The sequence below is a fragment of the Erithacus rubecula genome, assembly GCF_903797595.1.
Source record: "Erithacus rubecula genome assembly, chromosome: 6".
NCBI classification, from domain to species: Eukaryota; Metazoa; Chordata; class Aves; order Passeriformes; family Muscicapidae; genus Erithacus; species Erithacus rubecula.
The window spans coordinates 58,161,489-58,187,895 of NC_136688.1; the positions used below are offsets into that span (position 1 = coordinate 58,161,489).

Genomic DNA, 26,407 nt, shown 5'->3' on the forward strand with positions numbered 1-26,407 from the left:
CTGGATTGCAATCCCATTTGCGGGGGAGGTATTTTAACCATCTCTGGGACCCTACTTTGCCACCAACTTTTCTGTAGCATCCTCAGAAAAATGCTCAAGTAGTCCTGGCTGGAAGATTGAGTGCAGCTTTGATGCTTTTACACTTTCCACATCCTTGTCCCCTTCTTTCCAGTGGGATAGTGCAGGACCATTCTTTTAAGAAAAATAGAGAGCAATAATTCACATCCCACACTTCTCTAACAATATTATTTTCCAGGCTCACTGTCAGAAACTCTTCCTCTATCCCATCAAATTTGTCATGTTTTCCAGTTTACCTTACTCCAAGGACAAAATCCACAACTCTGGAGGTGCAGGATGAGGTAGGGAGGAGCCTGGAGTGGTGCTGAGCCCACAATCTCCAGTTCAGCCCTTCCTCTGCCAGGAATCTCTCTGTGCCTGGCTTTCCATCAGCCTCACCTGCACAAAGGTGAACTCTCAACACCAGGATTTCAGCAGATCAAAGCCTGGAAGGGTAAATATTATTCTCAGTCAGGGATCACTGCTTTCTTCCTTTGTTTGCCCTGGAACAATGAGAGTGGGAAAAAGAAGGAAGAAGAAGTCTGTACAGTTTAACAAAGCTGCATTGAGAGAGACAGGATTTGATATCCCAGGGATGACCCTCTCCTTGCTCCCTAATCCTTGTCTTTAAAGCAAGGGGGATATTCTGCTGCTGCTTGGAGCAGGAGAAAAGGAATGTGGACCTGTGGCGTTGGAAGAACATTCCAGACCCATCAAAAGGCACTTTGACCTTGGCCTAAGTGCCAGTAGTGCTGGTGTTCAAGGAGAAGAAAAAATTAAACAAACAGACAAACCTCACATGTCTGGCAGCAGAGAAAACACTCACAAAGGGGATTTTTAAACCAGTCGACCAACATCCCTTCTGAACCAGCCACACTGTTAATGTTATCTGTGCAGAAATTATCACATTGTAAGCAAAGATTTTTTGGAACTCTGTTTAATTTGATGAACAACATTTTAGCAGAGATCAGTTACCAACACTCTCTGTGAATCCAAATACATTTGGATAGCTGTGAAACAAAACAAAACAAAACAAAACAAGAAAAAAAGCAGAAGTGTTTGATAAATATTTCCTGCCTGTATTTGGGACAAAGTTGAATGCCATTTCCGCGTTATATAATGATGATGAAATTCTTCCTACCCAAGCAACTTAAAAAAAGAACATCAAAAGCACAACTAACATTTCAAAGCCAGCGAGTCTAAAGGACATGTGTGTCATCCTTTGCAGATCAGGCTCCTGTTCTCACACCAGGTGGGAATGTGAGAGTTTATGAACAGCCCAGGAGACCATTTCCAAGAAGAAAAACAGCACTGAGTCAATATTTGAAGAGCATGACTCAGGTAAGTCCACAAAGTTTCAGGCTGGCTCATCCAGCATTGCTCCTGGCCCTGGGAGGATGAAGTGGTTTGTACCAGCTGAGGAGGAGATGGAGAGTGGGGATGTAATGGAACAGCAATCAGATGTTTTCATGGCAAATGGTTCCTGTTGTCACAGAACAAACTTCAGCTTGTTCTTTAATAAAATCACAAGCACAGTTGGTGTCAGGAATGGTGTTGACTCAGTGCTGTGCAATACCCTGATTTGAGGGGGAAAAAATAGACAAAATCAATGTGAGTGCATAACAAATGGTTTAAAAACAGCTAATGGAAAGATCTCAAAGTGGCCTGGAAATAAAGGATTCATCAATGAATAAAGGCTGTTTCTAATGGACTCTTGCAAGCACTTTCACTTGTGCTATTCATTGTGCTTCACATAGGAAGTGCAGGAAAATAAAAGATGATCACATTATGAGAGATTTTCTAAATTGTAAATAGTTTCACTGCTTAAAACTGCACTGATCAGAGCAGTTTATTTGTAAACAAAGTGCTGCAATGAAGAAAATGAGAAAAAATGTGGTAAAATGAGTTCAGAGTGATGGAATCATTAAGTTTGGAAAAGCCCTCTGGGGTCAGAGTCCAACCATTCCCCCAGCACTGCCAAGGCCACCCTGACCCCTGTCCCCAAGTGCCACATGCACATGGACTTTAAATCCCTTCAGGGAGGAGTCCACTTCTTGTACACACTTTTTTTTTTTTTTTAAGTAACATTAAAAATCACTGGATATTCAGAGGTGATGTGCAGTACATTATTTTTTCAGTTACACACATTCTAACTTCTTTTCCTTTTCCTCTTGGACAAAGGGAAATCCTGAGGAGCTTCTCATGGACCTCCTCACCTCTTTCCCAGGAAATTCCCAACTGTACTAACTCTGCAGAGAGAAAACATGGATTCATATAAATATATAGAAATATTACAGAAGGATCCCAGTTTCCACCACTCTTAATCACAGGATAGAATATCCTGAGTTGGAAGGGACCTGTATGGAAATTCACAGTGCTCTATAAATGACTTTTCAAAATAAAGGTAATTTGGCTTTAAGACTTTCACATTTATTCCACTAAAAGGAAAATTTCCTCCTCTGATAGTAAATGAAATTTATACTTTTGGTCTTACTTTTCATTTCATGCAATTCTGTGCTGATGGAACCTGAGTCCCATGTCATGCCAGAAAGTTTCAAGCCCTTCCACATCTGTGAGCTCAGAGCTGCCAAAAGCTCTGAAAAATGGGGAAATTGTCCATTTTTGAGCTCAAATAAGAGAAGTCTGGGCTTCCAGCATCATTCATACCAGCCCACTCCAGCCAAGACCTCCCAAAATCCAAGTGAAATCCATCAGAAATCCTTCAGGAAGGGCTTCAGGCTCTGGAATTCCCTTAATTTTGTCTTTAATAAACTGTTTTTGAGGCCATGTGTCCCCCAGGAGGTGGAACTGGATGAGCTTTAGCCAGTCCATGATCTGAAAAGACACAGATAAAGAACATTTGGAGTGCCTCTTGTTCATTTGGAAAATCTTCCCTTGATCCCAGACAAGGAGAAAAAGGAAGGAGAATTTGAGTAGGATGACATGAAGGGTGAAACACTTGTCAGAGGAGAAAAAATGCTGAAATCACACTGGCATTGATGGAAATGGGGATAAAAAGTGAGAATCCTACAATCTGTGTCTAAAAATCAATCTACAGCATGATGAACATTCCCTTCTTCTTCCCCACCGTGGAGAAAAATCTGGGACAAGGCTTCAGGGTGAGGTTACCTCGTGCAGCTCATTAGAAAAGCACAAGATAAGTTAAACAAACAGATCATGTCCCCATTGCTAAAACAATGGGGCCAAACATCACAACCTCCTCCTTGCTTTTTCCTTGTTTGCCTCCTCTCTTTTCCCTCTTTCTCCATTTGAAAAGGTAGGAGAAGAGCACTTAGAGCTCCCTGGGTTGAATTCAGGATGTTCTTGGAGCTTTCAGGGTTGGAAAGTGCTGCTGATGCATCCAAGGATCCACGTGCAGCCTTTCAGCAGGATTTTAATGACTCGGGGAAACACCACGCCAGCAGTGAACAGTTTTAAAAGCTTCACCTCCCCTTGCAGCCTGAACTCAGTCTGGCCTCTCTCTGGGTTTTTAACACACTCCATTAACAGGATTCCCCGGCTGAAAGTGAAAGTGGGAGGTGGAGCACAAGCCTATTTTTGGACATGCAATGCACAGAAGTCCCCTTGTCGCTGCAGGCTGGAGGATGGGACAAGCAGGGTGTGTGGGAGAAAGGGGAATTAGGGAACACATGCTCTGTACCCTGATTCTCTTCCTCCCACAACTGCCAGTGGGGCTGTGAGAGGGGTTTTGCTGAAAATTCTGAAGGAGAATCACACACAGAGAGACTTTTAGAGGTGCACAAGGATGTACATGGCACTCACACACACATTAGATGCTTTTTTAGGTGGGGTAAAGCCCCTCATCCACCAGCACAGGGTAGTTCAGAGGCAGAGGTGACATCCAGTTGTCCCCTTTCCCGTTTTTACCCTGGAAAGGTGTGCAGGTGTGTGTAGGAGGGGCTGGGGGTACAACCAGGACTGTGGGTCACAACCACCCCATGGACTGCTCCAGGCTGGAAAACTGGAAAAGGATCTGGAGGTGCTGGTTGAACAAGAGCCAGAGTGTGCCCAGGTGGGCAAGAAGAGCAAGAGCACCTGGCTTGTAGCAGCCACAGAGTGGCCACTGGGCAGGGCAGTGCCTGTCCCCTGCGCTGCCACTGCTGAGGCACCTCCTGCCCTGGGGACAGTTTTGGGTCCCTCAGAACAAGATATTGAGGAGCTGGAGCATGTCCAGGGAAGGGAACAGAGTGGGAAGGGGCTGGAGAATTCCTGAGGGAGCTGGGAAGGGGCTCTGCCTGGAGAAAAGGAGGCTCAGAGGGACCTTGTGGCTCTGCACAACTCCCTGACAAGAGGGGACAGCCAGACAGAACAAGGAGAAATGGCCACAAGTTGTGCCAAAGAGAGTTTAGGTTGAATATTTGAAGAATTTCTTCACAGAAAAGCTTGTCAGGCATTGAATGGTCTGTCCAGGGAGATGTTGGTGTCCCCATCCCTGGAGATGTCCAAGGAAGGGCTGGATGTGGCACTCTGGGCTGGGTGACAAGGTGGGGACTCAACAGTTTTGGAGATCTTTCCCAGCCTAAATGATTCCATGATTCTGTAGGGTGAATCTCGTGGGCACAGAGCAGCACCCTGTCCCAGCTGTGATGTGTGTGTGGGGACACTGCACACACAGGGGACACTGCACACACAGGGGACACTGAACATACACAGGGGGACACTGCACACACACAGGGGACACTGAACATACACAGGGGACACTGAACATACACAGGGGACACTGCACACACAGGGGACACTGAACACACACAGGGGACACTGAACATACACAGGGGGACACTGAACACACACAGGGGACACTGAACACACACAGGGGACACTGCACACACAGGGGACACTGAACACACACAGGGGACACTGAACACACACAGGGGGACACTGAACATACACAGGGGGACACTGAACACACACAGGGGACACTGAACACACACAGGGGGACACTGCACACACACAGGGGACACTGAACACACACAGGGGACACTGCACACACAGGGGACACTGAACACACACAGGGGACACTGAACATACACAGGGGGACACTGAACATACACAGGGGACACTGAACATACACAGGGGGACACTGCACACACACAGGGGACACTGAACACACACAGGGGACACTGCACACACAGGGGACACTGAACACACACAGGGGACACTGAACATACACAGGGGGACACTGAACATACACAGGGGACACTGAACACACACAGGGGACACTGAACATACACAGGGGGACACTGAACATACACAGGGGACACTGAACACACACAGGGGACACTGAACATACACAGGGGACACTGAACATACACAGGGGGACACTGCACACACACAGGGGACACTGCACACACACAGGGGACACTGAACACACACAGGGGACACTGAACATACACAGGGGGACACTGCACACACAGGGGACACTGAATACACACAGGGGACACTGCACACACACAGGGGACACTGAACATACACAGGGGGACACTGCACACACACAGGGGACACTGCACACACAGGGGACACTGAACATACACAGGGGGACACTGCACACACACAGGGGACACTGAACATACACAGGGGACACTGAACACACAGGGGACACTGCACACACACACGGGACACTGAACACACGCAGGGGACACTGAACACACGCAGGGGACACTGAACACACACAGAGGACACTGAACACACAGGGGACACTGAACACACACAGGGGACACTGCACACACACAGGGGACACTGAACACACACAGGGGACGCTGAACACACACAGGGGACACTGCACACACACAGGGGACACTGAACACACACAGGGGACGCTGAACACACAGGGGGACACTGAATACACACAGGGGACACTGAACATACACAGGGGGACACTGCACACACACAGGGGACACTGAAAATACAGAGGGGATACTGCACACACACACGGGACACTGAAAATACAGAGGGGATACTGCACACACAGGGGGACACTGAGCACACACACAGGGGACACTGAAAATACAGAGGGGATACTGCACACACAGGGGGACACTGAGCACACACAGAGGGGACAGAGATGCAGGTACCAGCTCCCTGCCCACCCAGCTGTCCCCACCCAGCTGTCCCAGGACAGCAGTATCACTCCTCCCTCCTGTGCATGTTGCAGAAACGGGGGGGTGTCTCATAAACAGGTGACCCCACCCCAGTAAGCCAGGGTGTGTTTTTGGGAGCCTCTCCTTCCCCCAGCAGCCCTCAGCCCATGGGAGAGGCTGCTGGGGGGAGCTGGCACCCTGCAGGTGATCCCTGCCTGCCCCTCGTAGGCTGTGGGGCGTGTGTTGGGACCGGGAGTTGTCCCACACAGGTGTAAATCCTGGGAACCCTCCCTCCTTTTGGGCTGCCAGGTGTTTTATCACACAGATAAGCATTTCAACACCCTCTCCTGCTGATTACCAGGTGTACATTGGGGGTGGAAGCAGCTTTCTCTCACACACACACACAAAAACAAGCACAGGTGAAACCCTGCTCAGTTTTGGGGGGCGTAGTGAGAATTTGGAGGAGTGGGGTTTCTCTCACACAAGGGTGACTGCAGCTTGTTGACCCTGTATTCCTGTGGTGAGGGATGCAGGATAAGTTTTGGGGGTGTTTGGGATCCCCCATAAGGAAGCAGAATGAGTTTTGGTGGTATCAGGTACCCCCACAAGTCAGCAGGGTGAGTTTTGGAGGTACCAGGTACCCCCACAAAGCAGAAGGATGAATTTTGGGGTGTCTCACCCCCTTCCTCAATCCCCCGTGGGGTTGTAGGATGTGACCACTTACACACACACACACACACAGAGGGACACACAGGGACACAGGCTGTGATTGAAGGTGTCACACACAGGGACACAGGCTGTGATTGAAGGGGTCACACACAGGCTGTGATTGAAGGTGTCACACACAGGGACACAGGCTGTGATTGAAGGGGTCACACACAGGCTGTGATTGAAGGTGTCACACACAGGGTGTGATTGAAGGTGTCACACACAGGGACACAGGCTGTGATTGAAGGTGTCACACACAGGCTGTGATTGAAGGTGTCACACACAGGGACACAGGCCGTCTGAGGGTGTCACAGATTTGCAGGGAGTGTCACAGTTTCACACTGAGCGTGTTCCACTGTGTTTGAGCATCAGTTTTACACTCTCTGAGCATGTCACATGTCACACTCAGTGTCACACGCTGTCACACACTGGGTGTCAGACACTCAGTGTTACACGTTGTGTTTGTGGATGTCACACACAGTGTTACACTGTGTCACACAGTGTCACGTGCTATGTCACACACTCAGTGCCACACACTCACCATGTCAGGCTATGTCACAGTGTCACACGGAGTCCCTGTCACACACAACATCCCACACTATGTCACAAGCTGTCATGCTGTCACACTCGCTGTGTTACACACTGTCACACACTCAGTGTCACTGTCACACGCTGTGTCTGAGTGTGTCAGTGTCACACACTATCTCTGTCACACTGTTTTAAATGCTATCTCACATCAGTGTCACCCACTGTCTGTGTCACACACTTGGCATCATCACATACAGTGCCACACACTGTGTCACACTCAATGTCACACTCGATGTCCCACACTCAGTGTAACACACTCTGTGTCACACTCACATTGTCACACTCTCAGTGTCACCCACTGTCTGTGTCACACACTTGGCATCATGTTGTCTCTGTCACACACAGTGCCACACACTGTGTGACACTCAGTGTCACACTGTGTCACACACCCACAGTGTCACACTCCATACACTCTCAGTGTCACACACTATACCACACACGCTGTCACACAGTGTCACACCTGTGTCACACACTCGGTGTAACACACTCTGTGTCACACTCACAGTCACACTCTTAGTGTCACCCGCTGTCCGCGTCACACACTCAGTGTCACACCCTGTGTCACACACTCAGTGCTGCACTCCATGCCAGAGGCTGTGTCACACACTCTCAGCGTCACACTCACATTGTCACACATTATGTCCCACACTCTGTCACCCACTGCCCGTGTCAGTGTCAGACTGTACCACACACTCTGTGTCACACATGCTGTGTCATACAGAGTCACTGTCACACTCTGTGTCACACTGTGTCACACACTGTGTCACACACTCTCAGTGCCACACTCCGTCACACACGCAGTATCACACAGTGTCACACACAGTGTCACACTGTCACACAGTGTCACACACAGGGTCACAGTGTCACACAGTGTCATACACAGTGTCACACTGGGTCACACACTCTGTGTCACATACCCTGTGTCACACTCTCGGTGTCACACGCAGTGTCACACATGCAGTGTCACACAGTGTCTCACACTATGTCACACAGTATGTCACACACACAGTGTCATGCACTGTCACACTGTGTCACACAGTGTCACACTCTGTGCCACACACTCTGCCCCACACACACAGTGTCACACACACATTGTCACTCTCAGTGTCACTTTCACTGTCTGACAATGTCACATTCAGTGCTTTACTCTCAGTGTCACTTTCAGAGTCCCACACTCTGTCGCACATTGTGTTACCCTCTCAGTATCACACACAGTGTCACCCTCAGTGTCACTTTCAGCGTCTCACACTGTCGCACACTCTCAGTGTCACACTCAGTGTCCCACACAGCGTCACACAGTGTCACTTGCACAGTGTCACTCTCAGTGTCACTTTCAGAGTCCCACACTCTCAGCGTCACACAGTGTCATATACACAGTGTCACTCTCAGTGTCACTTTCAGAGTTCCACACTCTCAGCGTCACACAGTGTCACATACACAGTGTCACTCTCAGTGTCACTTTCAGAGTCCCACACTCTCAGCGTCAGACAGTGTCACTTGCACAGTGTCACTCTCAGTGTCACTTTCAGAGTCCCACACTCTCAGCGTCACACAGTGTCACATACACAGTGTCACTCTCAGTGTCACTTTCAGAGTCCCACACTCTCAGCGTCACACACACTGCCCAACATTCTGGGTCACTCCTGTGTCCCCATGTCATGTGTCCGTGTCCCCGTGCCGTGTCCCCGTGCCGTGTATCCGTGTGTCTGTGTCCCTGTGCCGTGTGTCCCTGTGCCGTGTCTCCGTGTCCCTGTGCCGTGTATCCGTGTGTCCGTGTGTCCGTGCCGTGTGTCCCTGTGCCGTGTCCCGGTGTCCCCGTGCCGTGTTCCCGTGTCCCTGTGCCGTGTCCCCGTGTCCCTGTGCCGTGTGTCCCTGTGCCGTGTCTCCGTGTCCCCGTGTCCCTGTGCCGTGTCCCCGTGTCCCGGTGTCCCCGTGCCGTGTCCCCGTGTCCCCGTGCCGTCTCTCCGTGTCCCCGTGTCCCTGTGCCGTGTGTCCCCGTGCCGTGTCTCCGTGTCCCGGTGTCCCCGTGCCGTGTCCCCGTGTCCCCGTGTCCCCGTGCCGTGTCTCCGTGTCCCGGTGTCCCCGTGCCGTGTCCCCGTGTCCCCGTGTCCCCGTGCCGTGTCTCCGTGTCCCGGTGTCCCCGTGCCGTGTCCCCGTGTCCCTGTGCCGTATGTCCCTGTGCCGTGTCTCCGTGTCCCGGTGTCCCCGTGCCGTGTCCCCGTGTCCCGCTGTCCCCGTGTCCCCGTGTCCCTGTGCCGTGTCCCCGTGTCCCGGTGTCCCTGTGCCGTGTCCCGGTGTCCCCGTGCCGTGTCCCCGTGTCCCGGTGTCCCTGTGCCGTGTCCCCGTGTCCCCGTGTCCCGGTGTCCCCGTGCCGTCTCTCCGTGTCCCCGCGCCGCCCGGCCCCGCCCCTCCCGCGTCGCGCCGCGCGTGACGGGCTGTGGCCCCGCCCCCGCTCGGAGCGGCGGCTGCGGCAGCGCGGCGGGGCCGGGGCGGGCGCGGGGCGCGGGGCGCGGGGCGGGCGGGGCGAGGCCGGGCGGCCCCGCCGGGCAGGGCGCGCTGCGGCATGGATTACCCCGAGCCCGGCTCGCCGCAGGGCGCTCGCCACCTGCCCGGCCAAGCCTTCGAGCGGCCGAGCCGCGGCGAGGAGGAGGAAGCGGCGGAGCAGGAGGAGGAGGAGGAGGCGGCTGCCGCTGCCGCCGCCGCCCGCGCCCGCCCGCCCCGCCGGCCGCAGCCGCTCCGCGCCGCGCTCTCCACCTCCTCCTCCGAGGGCGACCCCGAGCCCGCCCCGCCGCGGGAGCGCCGCCTCAGCGACGAGGCCGCCGCCGGCGACTTCGACTCCGCCGAGTCCGGCGCGTCGCTGCGGTACTCGACGGGCACGGGCGGCGAGGGCAGCGAGGGCGAGGGCGCGGGGCCGGGCAGCAGCGACAGCGGCGGCAGCGGCTTCTCGCTGGCGGCCAGCGCGCTGCCCGAGAGGCGGCGGCCGGGCGGCGGCCGGCCCCGCTATGAGGTGGTGCGGGAGCTGGGCGCCGAGGAGGTGCGCTGGTTCTACCGCGAGGACCGCAAGACCTGGAAGCCTTTCATCGGCTACGACTCGCTGCGCATCGAGCTGGCGTTCCGCGCCCTGGGCAGCGCCGGCGCTGCTGCGGGGCAGCCGGCGGCCGTGGAGCCGGTGTGCGTGCGGAGCGGGCTCTACGAGGTGGATGTGGCCAGCGCCGAGAGCTACCCCGTCTATTGGAACCGTGAGTGCCGCCGTGCTGGCCGGGGGGAGGCGGCGGGGGGTCCCGAGGAGGGATGCCGAGCATCCCCCGAGCGCTCGGAGCGGCGCTGGGGACAGCGGGACCCGGCACACGGACCCAGCCGTGCTCCCTGCCGGTGTGTTCGTGTCTGAGCCATGCAGGACAAATTATCCAGGGAGAGAGGGACCGCGGTGCCCATGGCTCGTGTAGCTGGGAATTCCCCGTGCAGGGCTCCGGGCATCGCGCCCTGCCAGCGACACCTGGAAGGGAAGAGATTTGGGCATCCCCGAGAGAGGGGACACTGGGCCATCCTCCTCCTCCGCCCCCTCAGGGTGTTGTGAGCGCATCCAGCCGCGAAGGGAACTGAGCATCTTTATTCTCCTCGCCCCCCTGTGCGCACAAACCTGGAGGGGATGATCTGGGGCATGGAGACACCAAAGACCTGGAAAAGGGAGGTCTGGGCATCTGCTCATTTCTGGCATGTGTGGGAGAAAGTGGCAGGGAATGTGGCTGAGAACCTCCTTAAGTTCTGCTTTTCCTTGCTTTTTTTTTTTTTTTTTTAAGCAGAGGGTGAGTGAGAGTGGATATTTGCCTTCAGCATTCTCCCTGCACACCTTTCCTTCCGAAAGGAGCAAAGTTGGAGCATCAGTTGTTTGTGCACTCCCTCCTCCCCACAGACGTGTCTCTGATCCCTCATCTTCAGTGAGGAATGGTGGAAGACAGGGTTGTCCCTCTTTTCCTCTTTGTGACCCCTGTCCTCTCCACTAGGGAAATGATGATCTTGTTCTTTATATTTTTCTCATCACCTGCCCACTGGGAGGAGGCATGAAGTGGGATTCCTCATTTCTCTTGGAGGAATTGCAACAGGCATCTCATACATACATAATATAGAGGGAAATTGTTTCCTATGCCTTCCAATAGAGGAAAACTTGTTTCACCCCCTCAATTTCAAAATAAGGAGGGAATACACCCCTTCTGCCCCCCTTCCCCTTGTATTGCTGTGTCCTTTGCTTGTGGAGCAGAAGAGAAAGAGGGGCAGAGACCTCAACTCCCTACACTTTCCCTCTTTATTTATCAACCTCTTCACAGGAGACAGCTCCATAAATGACAAAACTGTGTGCTACAGTTCACTTGAGTGACAATTTATCTTAAAAATCACCACCCAGACAGACAGACAGTGAGCTCCAGGAGTGAGCAGAGGTCTCAGTGCACAGGAATTCTCAGCTGGAGGAACCTGGGCACAGCTTCTTGAGCAGAAACTGGAGCTGCTTCTCCCTGTCACCACCCTGCAGCCCCTTGCTCTTGGCACTGGGTGCATCTTCCACATGGTTCCTGGGAAGAGAAAAGATGCAGGGCAGCCAGGGGAGGAGGAATCTGCCAGCCCTGTCACTGTGCCACAGGAGAGAGGGGAAGGAGTGAGCAGAGCTGTCAGGTGAGGCAGGATTGCTCCTGGTAATGGGAGCAAGGGACTGCAGCTCATCAGCAGCTTAAAGGTTTAATTTCTTGACACTGTGCCTTGTCCATTTTGGAAGCTGATTCAGTCTCATTAAGCTCGAGGAGCAGATGTTTCAGATGGCAGCACAGGCTGTGCAGAGACAATTTCTGGTGCTGGAAGGAGAGATTCCCAGAGGTTAGCACCAGAGGCAGGGGAGAAATAAACTCCTGGGCCTGAGCAGACTAGTGACAGGGATGATTTCTAGTCCTCAGAAAGCTGATTAAGGGCAGTGCTCAAGTCTTTTCTTATTAGCAGATCTAGTCATTTGCAAGGCTGGGATCAACTTTTGGTGTTTCAGGGGGCTTCTGGTGCCTTCTGGTTTAACTTCTTCACTGCACATTTCCTTGCCTCTATTCCTATGAGTGCCTTTCTGCCATTCTACCCATCTGCTGCATCCAGATCTGAGAAAACAGCATGGTCAAATCCCAGGATTCAAATCTTATCTGTGCCTTTCAAGGCCTTGGTGGAGACCATAATTCCCATATTATTCCTGTTTGGTGGCATGTGTGTAATTCTGGATCCAAAGGTTGGCTGCCCTGACGTGGAAGTGTCAAACCAGCTGTGAGTAAGGCAGGAGAATGCTCCTCTCTGACCACACAAGCATGAGGTATGATGAGTACAACTGACTTAAAATGTGCTGAGGTGCCTGTTGAAGAGCACAGAAACTTCTGGCTGGTTTTGCTGATTCACAGTTCAGCTCAGAGCAAAGGTCAAAAGCTTTTCTGTTTGTTATTTTGCCCTTTTTCCTGTATGTGCTGGACTCCAGGGGAGGCTGCTACCACAGAGCTGCCATGCTGAGCAGTTGGTTCCTCAGCTGACAATTCCTGGGACATCACAATGCCAGGGAAATGTTGGTTATGTGTTGGAATATTTTTTTTTTTTTTTAATCTTCATTTTAAGCTCACTAAAGAATTCATCAGTAACTTCAGGGATACCAGCCTGAGTTACAATTTGAGCAGATTAATTACTGAGAATTTTATCCTTACCTTGTGACCTCTGGGATTTATTTAATTAGTGCTGTAGAACCAGCAAAAATGGTTCAAGAGGATGAAAATTATTAATGTAGGCTTTCAGCTAAGTCAGTAATTTGGAGCAGGGCTGCTTCTTGTTTTCTGTGGAGATGACAAGTGTGATATTTTATACAAGGATCTTCTGTTTAAATCTTAAATTATCCAGCCCTTTTCAGCCCTCCCAGTTGAAGAGGGCTGCTTTACAACCAGTTTGCTGTGGAGTTTGTCAGTGGAATTTTCAAAGTCCTCTGTGAGTTTGTTACATCCATGTCTGTGAACTTTTGGGTGACTCTCCTGTTTTCTGGCTCGTGGGTTTGTTCCATTCCATCCTGTCAGTTATTTGCTTTTTCCAGGCTCTTTTTCATAGGTACATTGTCAAGTTGCCTGTATTTATTAAATTACTTCCAGACACAGGTTTGGTAAAGTTGGGGATTTTTTTGTTTGTTTTTCTTTTTTTTTTTAATGTAAATAATTTTTCTACCTAACAGTTGCTGAAGTCTATTAAGTAAAGAGCCTATTTTTATATAAAAAAATGTTCACTAAAACCATCCCTGAGTGAAGACATACTGATATAACAGATATTTTACTGACTTTAATTTGGGAAATACCTGTGAGTACAGAGTGGACCTCTGGGTCTTAAAATTAAGATCTCTCTGCTCAGGCTAGAATTGGGCTGCTTTAAAAAAAACATTTTAGCTTGATCAAGATGAAAATTAAGGGTATGGAATCAAGAGTATATCATTGTTTGTGACTTTCATTTGGTTTAGTCTGGTTTTAGCAGTGCTTTTACAGCACACTTAAAATGTTGGTTTTGGTGTGCTGGACAGTCTTTGAACTTGGTTAATAACAATTTCCTTTAAATAAAGGACATTTTGACTGAAGGCTGAATTCCTGAGCACTATTTTATGGCTTTTGTTTATCTCCAGCTGTGTGATACTTTGGCAAATAAAACAGTGACAGTTTACTTTGTAGAAGTGAAACATTGCTTTCACTACTTAAAATCTTTCTGGGTTCTCCTTTTTTGCATCTGTTTTTACTGCACCATCCTTTCAAAAACATGTTGTAACTTTGTTTTTGGCCAGTTTCTTTCTGGCCAGAAGGCTGGAAAGGCTTGGAAAAAACTGGGATAGTGGAAGGTGTCCCTGCCCATGGCAGGGGGTGGAATGGGATGGTTTTAAGGTTCTTTCCAACCCAAACCACTCTGGGATTCTGTGATCTAACACACCTAGATGAAATAACTTTAAGGCTTGCAGTATTCTATTATTAAATCACATTTTTTTTGTGTGTATGTTCAGGTTTTCTTTCATCTTTTCTGTTTTATTTAGGCATATTTAATCAAAATTAATTTGTTGTCACTCTCCTTTAAATGAGACCAAAATTCTCCAGTGGATGGTTGAGCTAAGGATGGACATGACTTAGAAAGTTGTGCTTGTCCTTTGATGTGGTCCAGCACTTTTCCTGCTGGATTTGTCCCACAAGGATGAAGGCAGAGATTCATGGAATATTTGGATTACAAGGTGTGGGGTGAGGGGTGTTTTCTGCTGTAACTGTGGCAGCAGGAAATGTTTGTGGGATGAGAAGGATCAGGAGTTCTGCTCTGAATTCATTCAGGCTTGAACATGGGTTGGACAGTGCTGAGATCAAAGGAATAGGATGGGATTTAATTTGGAGGTGACAGAGTTGGATTAAAGACCAATGGCAGGTGAGTTTTTGTGTTTTGAATTTTTCCTCTTTTAGGAGAAAACCACACTGAAAGCAAGGACTTTGTGCAGAGCTTTTGGAGGAGCACAAGGATGTGTAAGAGCTGACATTGTGCCAGAAGTGAGCAGAAAGCCTAGATGGGGAAAAAAAAAAAAGTCTGCAAAAGAGCAAGAAATGAGAATAAGAAGCAGAAGCAGTTGTGTCAGAGATATCTGTGAGGGTGAAGGGGAGGTTTGAGTGTTGGCCAGAGAAAAGGTCACTGGTGTGATGGGATCTGGTTTTGGAGTGAGGAGGAGAAACTGCATAGATAATAAATGTTGTAAATAGCTGGATTAGTGAGCACTGGGATGAATGGAACAATCCCAGGCTGTGAATTTAACAATGAAAGAAACTAAAATGTTACCCAGAGAAGCTGTGGCTGCCCCTGGATCCCTGAAGTGTCCAAGGCCAGGCTGGACATTGGGGTTGGAACAGCCTGGGACAGTGGAAGTGTCCCTGCCCAACTGGGTGGGTTTCAAAGTCCCTCCCAAACAAAACCAGTCTGGTTTTCTGGAAAAAAGGTTTAGAAAAAATGGAATAAAAACCTACAGGTTTAGAAAAAAATGGAAGGAAAATTCAAACATGGCGATGAAGGGGTAGGGAATTCTGGAGTAGACAAAAAAGGGAGTTCAGGAGGAGAGCACAGAAAAGTAATCCCTGTGGTGGAGAAGGGAGGAGTTGAAGCCATCCAAGGGCACAATAATTTTGTTGTCATCTTGTTCATTAGTGGCAAATCTGAGGTGTGCACTGGGACAATCTTGTTCTTATTTATTTTGGAAGATATTCCAGGAAGCTGTTGTTCCAGCTGTGCTGTGCTGGTGGAGCTGGGGAGCACAGCAGGGTTTTCAGGAGAGCACACTCAGGGTGTGAGGGTGGGATTGTGCAAAAGCCCCTGGCTGGAAGCACACACTCATTTTTGGGAGGTGCTCATGTGTTGGTCATGTGGCTCAGGAGTTGTTCTTTTTGTGGTTTTAATAAAATGCAGTCCTCTGGGAGGGGGAAGGAGCTGATAAGGGACAAACTTCCAGCAGCAAATGCCAGTGGTGGAAGTGCTTCAGAGCACTAGGATTGACCTGTTTTAATGGATAAGAATTCAGTGAAAGTACAATTCTAAGTTTAAAATGAAGCCTGTTTCATGTTTTGACAGTCCAAGGGTTTTTGGTTTTGTTTTTTTTTTTATGAGTGCTTCCTGCTTGACATGGCTGGAAAGTGAGCTTTAGGATTTTGCTTTGGACCATTAGGATCAGGTCTGTGGAAAGAGCATTTGTGGATATTATAACAGTTTAATTACTGTTACCTTAAACCAGGAAAATCCTTCCTTAATAAAAATTTATGTCCTGGAGCCAGGCTGGGAGAGCTGGGAATGCTCAGTCTGGAAAAGACTCCAGGGAGAGCTCAGAGCCTTAAGGGATCCAGGAGAGCTGGAGAGGGACTGGGGACAAGGGATGGAGGGACAGGACACAGGGAATGGGACACTGCCAGAGGGATGGGATGGATGGGATAGTGGGAATTGGGAATTCCTGGCTGGGAGGTGGTGATGCCCTGAGTTGCCCAGAGAAGCTGTGGCTGCCCCAAATCCCTGGAATTGTCCAAGGCCAGGCTGGACAGGGCTTGGAGCAGCCTGGGACAGTGGAAAGTGTCCTGCCCATGGCAGGGGCTGGAACGAAATAATCTTGAATTTCCCTCCCAACCCAAACCATTTTGTGTTTCTGTGTTTTGTTGATGACTTGGAGCATATTCATCACTTTTTGTGATTGACTGGAACCAGCCCCAAAGAGCAGCCTTTATTCCTGATTGCTCAATTCCTATTGTAAATGGATTAAAAACAGTTTTAGGCTGTTGCTAGAATACTTCAGGCAGGTAAATCAGAGTCCATTCCATGTCTGCAGCAGAGAAAAACATCTATTCCTGTCTCTGGGGTCCAGCACAGGAGCAAACACTGAGGCTCACAGGTTTAACTGCTCTGGAAAGAAAATCCCAGATTGCTGTGAATGTGCTTAGTTCTCCATGAAACTCAAATGTGCACCTGGAAATTACAAATTGTTCAGTGAAGCAATTGGGAGTTAGTGGATGAACCAGCAAAATGATGAATTTCACTGCTCAGTGAATGGAATCTGTTTACAGCTCAGTCCCAGGCTCTGAGTTTGTGTCCCTCTGAAGTTTGAGGCTGAGGCTTCACCCTTGAACTGCTCTGCAGGATTTGTTCCTTTTGGAAGAGCAGGTCAGGTCACACTGTTTGTGGTTGGACAAAGGGAGGTCACCAGGCTGGCATCAAACAAGTGCTTCCATTTATTTAAAAGTCAGTCACCTGCTGTGTTCTGGAATAATGTGAAGAAGAGCTAGAAAGGTGTGCAATGTTAAAGTTTTTTTAAAAAAAAGAAAAAAGTTGGAGTGTGTTGTGTTAGGTAGCAAACATGAAATAATGCAACTTCAGTTTGGGGCTATTTTATTACAACACCACCATCCTCACAGGCAAGAATTTCTTCCACATATTTAAACTAAATTCCAGTTCTTTCAGTTTGAACTCATGGCTCCTAGTCCTGTCACTAAAGTTCCTGATGTTCCCAGAACATGATTCTAGGCTTGATATAATAGGAATGGATAACAATTTTTTATTATTATTCTCTAAAAGCACCTTTGTTATTCTGGAATATATTTTTATATATTTATTTATTCATATTTATATAGATGGGCACTGCCACAGTTTGCCCAGATGAGTGTGAGTGCCCCATTTCTGAAAGTGTTTCAGGTCCTTGGTAAATGTATAAGCACTTCATTATTTAACTAACTTTCAGTTTTACATGTCACATTTGTAGCCTCCAAGTTGCCTTTAGCTTGTGCAGATATTATTCTCACATGCTGCAAATTGTTTGCTACTGTAGTAAGAAGGAAATCAAATTTAAGGAAATGTTACAACACCAAAAAAAGCAGGAATCTGAAATTACTAAAGAGCATCTTGACCTGTTTCTTGACTAATTTCTTGGCTTTGGGCTTGGAGAGCTGGGAATTATCAATTTGAGCAAAGCACCAGCTTTAATTTAAATTTCTGAGCCTCTGAATATTCTATTAACCTTTTAGATCTCATTTGTGGGTAAATCATCATAAGTGTCTTGGGATTGATGGCTGCAGAGTGCCAGGAGTGCCTGGACTTGGCCAGTGCAGTTCTTTTTTCTGTATTATCCCAGTTTTGTCACAGTTTCATGGTCCTGAATCAAGGCAGGTGAAAAAAGGTTGTTTGAGCTGTGCAAAATTGAAATTTAAGGCTGTGCCCTGTCCTACAGTGTGGTGGCAGGAAATGAATGATGGAATTGATGTGTTAGAAGGGAAATTAAGGCAAATTCTGCTCAGTTAGGACTTTGTTGTGATGGATTAGCCAGTTTTTTAATTCCAATTTATATTAGATTATATTTATTCCAATATATATTAGATATATATATAAAATTATAACTTGTTCCAATAAGTTTTAAAGATCTTTGTGAGGAAGGAGTAGTTGGATTATGCACATACACTACACACACATGCAATAATTTATATGTTATATACAGTTTTTATCTTAACATAATTCTTGTTATTCAGAGGGTTTTGGTGATTATCATAATGCAAATCATTCATGTTCTTATCACACCATTAATTACAGCACTTGTATTCTTTTATTCTTTGGATTTTCAGGGGAGGAAAAAAGACCCATTTGTGCAAAAATAAATCCTTTGTTGCAGACTAAATCTCTTAAACTGATTTCCTCTAAAATGGCAAAATACGTGTGACTAATTAAAACTAAGTGGTTTTCATCTACTTTTAATCTCCACTATTCAGATTTATTTAGTAATTCTTTTATAAATAGACCATAGAAGTATATAACCAGTCAAATATGTTGATATCTTTCAGTCTGAAGCCAGCTGCAGATTATAATGACGTGGACTTAAGGTAGGAAAGAAATCAAGGAAAATCCTTTCCTAGGGATTGAGATTGCAGAAATAAGGATAAATAACACTTCATGTTACAGATTTGGAATTCTGTGTGACAAAAAATAAATTAAATTACAACATGGTGTAATTCCAGTGTCTTTAACTCTTTCATAAAACAAAAGTAACTGAAAGAATTTAGTTTAAGCTTCGTGAAATATCTGAGTATGCAGGACATTAATGAATTTACTGAAGGTAGATAAGTGAATGCTAAAAAATTGGTGAAATTGGGTGCTGAAATGGCCATTCTGGTTCATCACTTTTAAATGTTCTTTACTGTCATCAAGTCTTCTGGATTAAAGATGGGAGTTTTTATTGGCAGCCCCTGTGCAGGATTAAGCAGAAGAATTGTGCTTAGGAACCTCTTTCCCAATCTTTGATAGATTTTACTGAAAAATCTCTTGTGGGAAATCATTTCCCCACCCCATGCAGAGTATTCCATGGAATTACCACTGGTGCACTTCCCTGTCTTCAGGAACTCAAGTGTCCCTTGTTTTTGGAGCTGGTGACCTTTGGGATTTGTTTGTTATAGATTGGAGGTGGCCAGAGAGTCATGGGATGGTTTGGGTTGGAAGGGACCTTAAAGATCATTTTGTTCCACACCTTCCACTATCCCAGGTTGCTCCAACCCCAATTTCCAGCCTGGCCTTGGACACTCCCAGGGATTTGGGGCAGCCACAGCAAATCTGGGAATTCCATCTCAATCCCTCACCACTCTCACAGATGAGAATTTCTCCTTTATATTCCCTCTTAATCTCCCTTCTTTTAAAGTTTAAAGCCATTCCCTGTGTCCTGTCCCTCCATCCCTTGTCCCCAGTCCCTCTCCAGCTTTCCTGGAGCTCCTTTAGGCTCTGCCAGGAGCTCTGAGCTCTCCCTGGATCTTTTCTTCTCCAGGTGAGCACCCCCAGCTTGGCTCCACAGGAAATGTTATTTTTTTTAATGTGCTGTGATCACAGATTTGGTTATCTGGGTTCTGCAGGGCAGTGTTCAGTTTGCTGAGAGCCAAACCCTGCTGCTGATGGCAGGAAATGTCATTTTCTGGCTTCTTCTTCCTTCCAGGTGATTTTTTCTTGAGGTTTCTCTGTAGCTCAGTGTTCAGACCTGCCCCCCAGTTTGTGATGGGAAATAAAAGGAGTTTGTGGTTCAAGCTGGTTTGGCTATTCTGAGAATGTGCAACTGTTTAAAGGAGGGAATGGGGGGTAAAAAAGGCAATTCCTTTGTCCCCCCCAAAATCCCACGGAGCTGGAAACCAGGATTACCTCACTCAGGTTTTTCAAACCTCCTTAATTGTCTTTGGATCTGAAAATAATTTCTATTTGTGTATGAACACTCTTTATAGAGCCAGATAAATTAATTTATTCCCAAACTCAACTGTTTTGTAGAGATTTTATGTTAAATTTTTTCTTTTTCAAACAGTTTTTCCTGGCTGAACCTTTCTGGGAAGGGCTTAAGTTATGTTTGAGAGCTGCTGTTGAGTGCTATAGACTGCTCTTGTAAGGAACCACTCTAATAGAAGTTTCTCTCAGGCAAAAAGAGCCTGAAAATGTTTATTTTAATACTTGATGATTAGAATTTTGGGAATCTGTAGGTGGAAATTCCCATGTGAAAAAATTGAAGCCCTTCAAAACTGAAAAGGGGGCGTGTTGTATTCACTTGTTGGAGTACAAAATAGTATTCATATAAAGATGATTATTATATATTATTATATAATTATTTTTATATTATTGTTATAATAATTATATATTGTTATTATAAAAAACATCTCTGGATTCAGTGAATGGAGCCTCATCAGACTGTTTAGTCAAGAATTAAGCAATTGCTCCCAGATTTTCTCAGTGAGGATTAACATCTGACATAGCCCTGGCATTGCTGCAGCCACAATGGGAGCCTTTATCTCCCCTCACATTTCTTCCTGCAGGCAGGGCTTTGTTTGGGAGGGCAGCCTGACTGGATCTGTGTGCACTGGATGGGCTGAAAAATGTGGATTTCTGGCAGGTGTAAAATGTCTGGGAATGCTGCAGGGGTTAAGGAAGGAAGCTGCTGTGGTTAACTCTCAGTTCATGAAAACTGAATTTTCACCTTTCACCCTCCATTGATGGGATGTAGACTCCAAAGTTAATCTAAATTTTCATGAAATATCACATTTTCTGTGACTTCTGCCACTCAGAACTTTGGTTTTTTTCTGATGTTTTCGGGAATTAATTTCCACTAAACAAGTTCCCTGCTCTTGGAGCACTCCAACCTCCTTATTCAAGCTGATGGATCATGAACACCCAGAGCATCAGGAATTCAGCAACACAACAACTGGCTCCTACCTGGAACAGCTATTTTAGGAGGGCAAACAGCAGCTGAATGGCACAACTGGGTCTTGCACTACTTCTGTGTTTTGGTCACACGAGCTGAGCTGTGCTTCCCCCAGGGGTTGGAGGAGCTTTGGGGAGGGGTGAACCAGCATGTCCAGTGCCTGGGGAAGAAACTGGGATCTGTGGGTGCCTTGGTTTGAAAGGAAAACAGGAGCCTCTCTTGAAATGGGCAGTGTAAACCCCCTCCCTCCAAATTAGAATAATTTTGAAATTAAGGAAATCTCAGGCAAAGAGATGGTAATTAGGAATAACAGTTCTGTACTAGGAAAATTAAAATAGAAATACAGTAATATAAAGTAAACAAAACACTGGCAGAGTCAGAATGCAACCTGTTGGTCAGGGTGTTGGTAGGGTAGAAGTTTAATTAATGGTGATTGCATCCTCCTGCAGGGGCAGATGTAGCTCAGCTGGAGCAGTGCTCCTGGAGAAGGGGCAGTTTCCTCTGAAGCTCCAGGGATGATGTGCAAGGCTCTGGTTTTCCTCTGGAATCCAGTGGAAAGAAGGTGCCTTGGTGTCCCAAATGTCAGTTTTTCTCTGGGTAGGAAAGGCTTGGCTCCTGCCCTGGCTGGAGCATCTCCCAGTGGGATGATGGAATTTTATCAGCCATGCCCTGGGACTCAGTGGCCATGAACAGGAGATATCTCCTGGAGGGAGGATGGGCTGTGGGAAGATAAAGATGATTGCCCAGCTGGTTTAAAGATGGCCCATTAACAGGAGATATCTCCCCTGGAGATAAGGGTCACTGCCCCACCTGGTTCTATCAATACAGGGATGAAATGCAAACTCCTGGTTACATCCTGCATTGCACCCTAAGGCAGTGGGGACTGGGATGAGGGAGCCAAAGATGCTCTGAGCTGCTCTTTTGGGATGTTGTCCTTCCAGGTGTGCACAGAGGGGCTGTTCTGCAGGATTCCCACTCAGGTGAGCTCAGGGAGGGTCAAGTGAGGAGAGTGCAGCAGGAATCTGAGCTCCTGATTATCTGCTTCATTGAGTTTTCCTGCTGTTCACCTTTCCTTGCCAGCTGTGGCAGTGCCAGTGTCAAGGTGCCATCACCCACCTGTGTGCCCTCCTCTCACAAAGGTGAGAGCTGATTGGCTGTGGAAACACTTTTCCTGTAAATCTCTTACAGCAAAGGTTTCAAAATTGGCTTTGGAACCTTTGGAGTGTTACTTGCCCCATGGGGAAATTATTTCGAGGTGATTTTCCTTTCATTTTTGTGGTTTGTACATTCTGTGGTCTGAGAGATGAAAAACTCAGAGTAGTTTAGAGGTTCTAAGTAAATTGTGGAGGTGTTTGCAATTCTCTGTCACATTCTCACCTGCCAGCAGTTGGTGTGGAAATGATTTTTGGGCACAGCAAGCACTGGTGGTGTGTCTGTAGTGGAGGGCAGCACAGAACCAGGAGTTTTTGTGATCTGAGCCACTGCTTGTGCTCACAGAGAATTGGGACCAAACTGAAAACCCATGGCTAGGTCACCTCACCCAGCTCTGGTGACAGATCAAAGAGTTCCCTCCTGTGCTCTGTAACTCTGAAATCTGTTGTTTCTGTTTAATTTCCACCTGAATTTCATTTTTCGGAGTGTTTGCATCTATTGTCTCCTCTCCAGTTTGTCCTTACCAGCTTTTTTTCCATCCTCCAGGTCAGAACAGATCTTGGAGCAGTGAAACCTATTTTCCCCCTTCCATCTCCTTTTTTTTTATTTTTTTTTAAGCCTTTTCTTTTTGTGGTTGAATTCTTACTTACTTTGTAGAACTAAATCTTTGTGGTCAGTATAAAACACACACAGAGGATATATATATATATTTATTTATGTATTTATATATATACATATTTTATATATTTTTTGTATTTATGTGCACACACTCCCAGTGTGCACTGGAGGTCACTGGTCCCACTGCTCTGTGCTCTCAGCAGACCCAAATCTGTGTTAATCCCATGAAAACTTGGATTTGGGATCTTTGAGCCTTGTGGGCACACATTATATTTCTCCTTGATTTTCCAGATGTAGGAGGAGAATTTCAAAGCTGAGTCACAATGAATGTCTTTGTCCCAGCTTGTTGCAGGAATGGGTATAAGAGGGGAATTTTTGCTCCCTGTAGTTAGTGTGGGCAACAATTAAGCACAGTTTCATGTGAAATAAGCACCAAGTTATATTTTTTTTTAAAGAGATGTCTCTTTTGCCACGTGCACCACAAACTGAGCCCCCACTTTTCTCATTTGGAGAACTGAAATGAGAACAGTAACCAAAACCAGCCCTTAGTAAAACATTGATTTGCATTAAAAAAAAAAACAAACTTGCATTTTTAAATATCATTTAAATATGCTATTTGATGTGTAATTTGGATTGTTGGAAATGCCCTGGGAGTGTCCAAGGGCAGGTTGGACAGGCTTGGGACAGTGGAAGGTGTCCCTGCCCATGACAGGAGGATGGAATTTTAAAATATTTTAAGATCTCTTCCAACCCAAACAATTCTAGGATTCACTTTTTCTGTCCCATCTCTCACATCCTCAACACAATTGGAAAATCCGACCCGGTTAGCTCAAATTCACAGATTACACTCCATTTGCTGCTCTCAGCCTGTGATTTGTTGCATTAAAAACTCCTGTTTTTTGTGTTTGTTTTTTTTAGAAACAGAAAAGATCCCTGTAATGCGTGGACAGTGGTTTATTGATGGGACTTGGCAACCTCTGGAGGAGGAGGAAAGTAACTTAATAGAGCAGGAGCATCTCAACCGCTTCAAAGGCCAGCAGCTGCAGGAGAGCTTTGATATGGAAATATCCAAACCTGTTGATGGGAAGGAGGGTAAGATTGTTCAGATCACTATAATATATTTTTTTAGACACTTGAGGTCTGCTTTTCCTAATTAAGAATGTGATCTGTGTTGTTTTTTTCATTGTGTAAAGTGGGGAGCATCAGTTTGTTGTCTCATTTTCCAGTGGAGGTTTCCCTGCTGCAGCAGGTTTTTGGGGAATGCTGTAAAAATTAGAGTCATGGAGAAATATCTTGGTCCCATTGTGTTTGATGTCTTTTAATTGAGTTTGAAATCTCACTTCAAACTAAAATCTCTTGGTGGGACAAGAGGAGTCAGTGTCCAAAGGCAAACTGGCTGATAGTTCCCTGGCCAGCATCCCTAATTCTGCCCTACAGGGAGTGGGTTCATTTTTACAAATCACATTCCATTTCCCATTTTTATTCAGGCTGGATTTATTAGTTTTCAGCTGCAGTAAATCTTGGGCATTCATCCTGTTGGAGAAGTTCTTACATTTTAATGAGCAGGCTGAGGAGGTTCAGGTAGTGTTACTGGAAACCTTCCTCTGCTGCATGGAATCTTTGTAAAAACAGATTTTTGAAATTATTGGTCAATTATTTAATGTACACAGCTGAATTGATTGCTCAGAGCAGGTATTGCACAGCAAAAATTCAGTATTTTTGCCCTTCCCAATTTTGGCTGTCACTTGAACAATCTACAAACCACAAGCTGCAAGTACAGAAGGTCCTCAAGGTATTTTAGTAGGGATTTGGGTGTGTTATTCTTTACAAAGAAACTTTAATTTTGAAGTGCAGCTTTGTGCAAAGTGTAGGAATGGCTGTGTTTTGGCCATGAGTTCTTTGGTGTGAGCTGCACAACTACACAAGTAAAACCTTGTTAATAAATTGGAAGCACAGCAACACTCAGGGTAATTCTGTAATTCTTACAGAGAGTTTCTAACTCCACTTTCAAACTAGTGAGGACTTTATGATTTTTTTTTTTTTTTTCTTATTCATGCTGCTTTAAAAGATCTTTTCACCTGGCCAAGGCTGCAGAACAGTTTTCTGCTTCAACAATTCTGTGAAAAAGGTGCTGAGCCACAGCACTGTGCCTGTACAAACATCCTTCTGGAAAGCACTTTCACCTGCATTTCTGATTTATTGTCCCAGGCACAAAAACTCAGGGTTGTTAGTGGCAGGGTTTTATATATATGTATATATACTTTTTTTTTTTTTTTTTTTTTTTTTTTTACATGGAAAGCAAATATTTGTGGTTCCTGAGTGCTCCCAGCCTTTGATAGTTTAATTTTTGAAGGAAGGAAGGATGGCTTCAGTGGTACTTGGACTCTCCTTGTAGAGTAAATAAGAGAGATCAGGGTTGGGTTTTTTTCAGGTAAAGTCTGGACTATGGAACAGAAATTTTCAAATTTGATGTTGGATGAACTGGGGAGAGTGATGAGAAAGATATGATCACTGATAGTTATAAAATGTAAAAGAGCAGAAAAAGAAACTCCAAATTCAGGTGCCCAGTGCCTTTTCTAAAACCAAAATTAAAAAAGAAAAAATAAAAAAAAAAAAAACCCAAACAACAACCAACCAGAAACCAAAACAAACAAATAACCCCACAACAAACAAAAAACCAAACCAAAACCCCAAGCTATGTATGGCATCACTTCAATGGAATATATGTCAAATCACCAGTAGGTTTCAACAGGTTTTTTTGGTAGTAACAGGAAAGTTGCAGGGCAATTGCAGCTGTCAGTATGTGAAAAGTGGTTTTTTTTCATTCTGATTTTCCTCCTTTTGGATCCTGTGGCACCCACAGTTACCATCTGCAGTGGCACTGGAAGAAGCTCTGCAACTTGCTTTATTGCTGGTGAAGTAGACATAATCAGCAGAATTCAGTTTATAAATTTCTTAAATGCTCCAATTTGTTGTAATTGCATCCAGTTTTTGGTACCATTGAGATTTACAGGTTCCTGTTATTTATGGTCAGTGAAAGTTGAGATAAATCTGTAAATAAATATTGGGAAGTATAGTGACTGTTCCCAGTGCTATGTGAGGGATGAAAAACTGGCCACAACCTCTGATTCCTGAGCAAAATTAATACAAACTGCTGTAACAGTCCCTTTGTACTCAGAATTACTGCAGTGATTAAATTTATTAATTCTGCTCCTGGATTGCAGCGTGCTAACAAGGAAAGAAAAAACTTCATCCAGGGTTTTTGGTGGTGATAGGAGGGATAAATGGCCCATTATTAAACTCATAATCCAAGCAAACCTTCCTCTGGAAGTGCAGAATTATTCAGGAAAAGGCTTCCCAACCTGCAGCCTGCAAATACCATCATGCCCGTGCTGATGTGTGGTGTTTTTTGGGAGCACAAAAAGCTTTAAATGCAGAA

General features: G+C 46.5%; 1 protein-coding gene across 2 annotated transcripts in view; it reads left to right on the forward strand.

Moving 5' to 3' along the window:
- Window positions 1-9,950: 9,950 nt before the first annotated feature.
- Window positions 9,951-26,407, forward strand: part of DDHD1 (DDHD domain containing 1) — a 60,651-nt gene continuing 44,194 nt past the window's right edge. Inside the window, exons 1-2 of one of the 2 annotated variants that reach the window (XM_079307823.1) lie at window positions 9,951-10,690; window positions 23,887-24,060. In XM_079307823.1, coding sequence (XP_079163949.1) covers window positions 10,015-10,690; window positions 23,887-24,060 — 850 coding nt within the window. In that variant the 5' untranslated portion in view covers window positions 9,951-10,014. The remainder of the gene's footprint in view (window positions 10,691-23,886; window positions 24,061-26,407) is intronic. The other variant, XM_079307824.1, reaches the window with a different exon arrangement.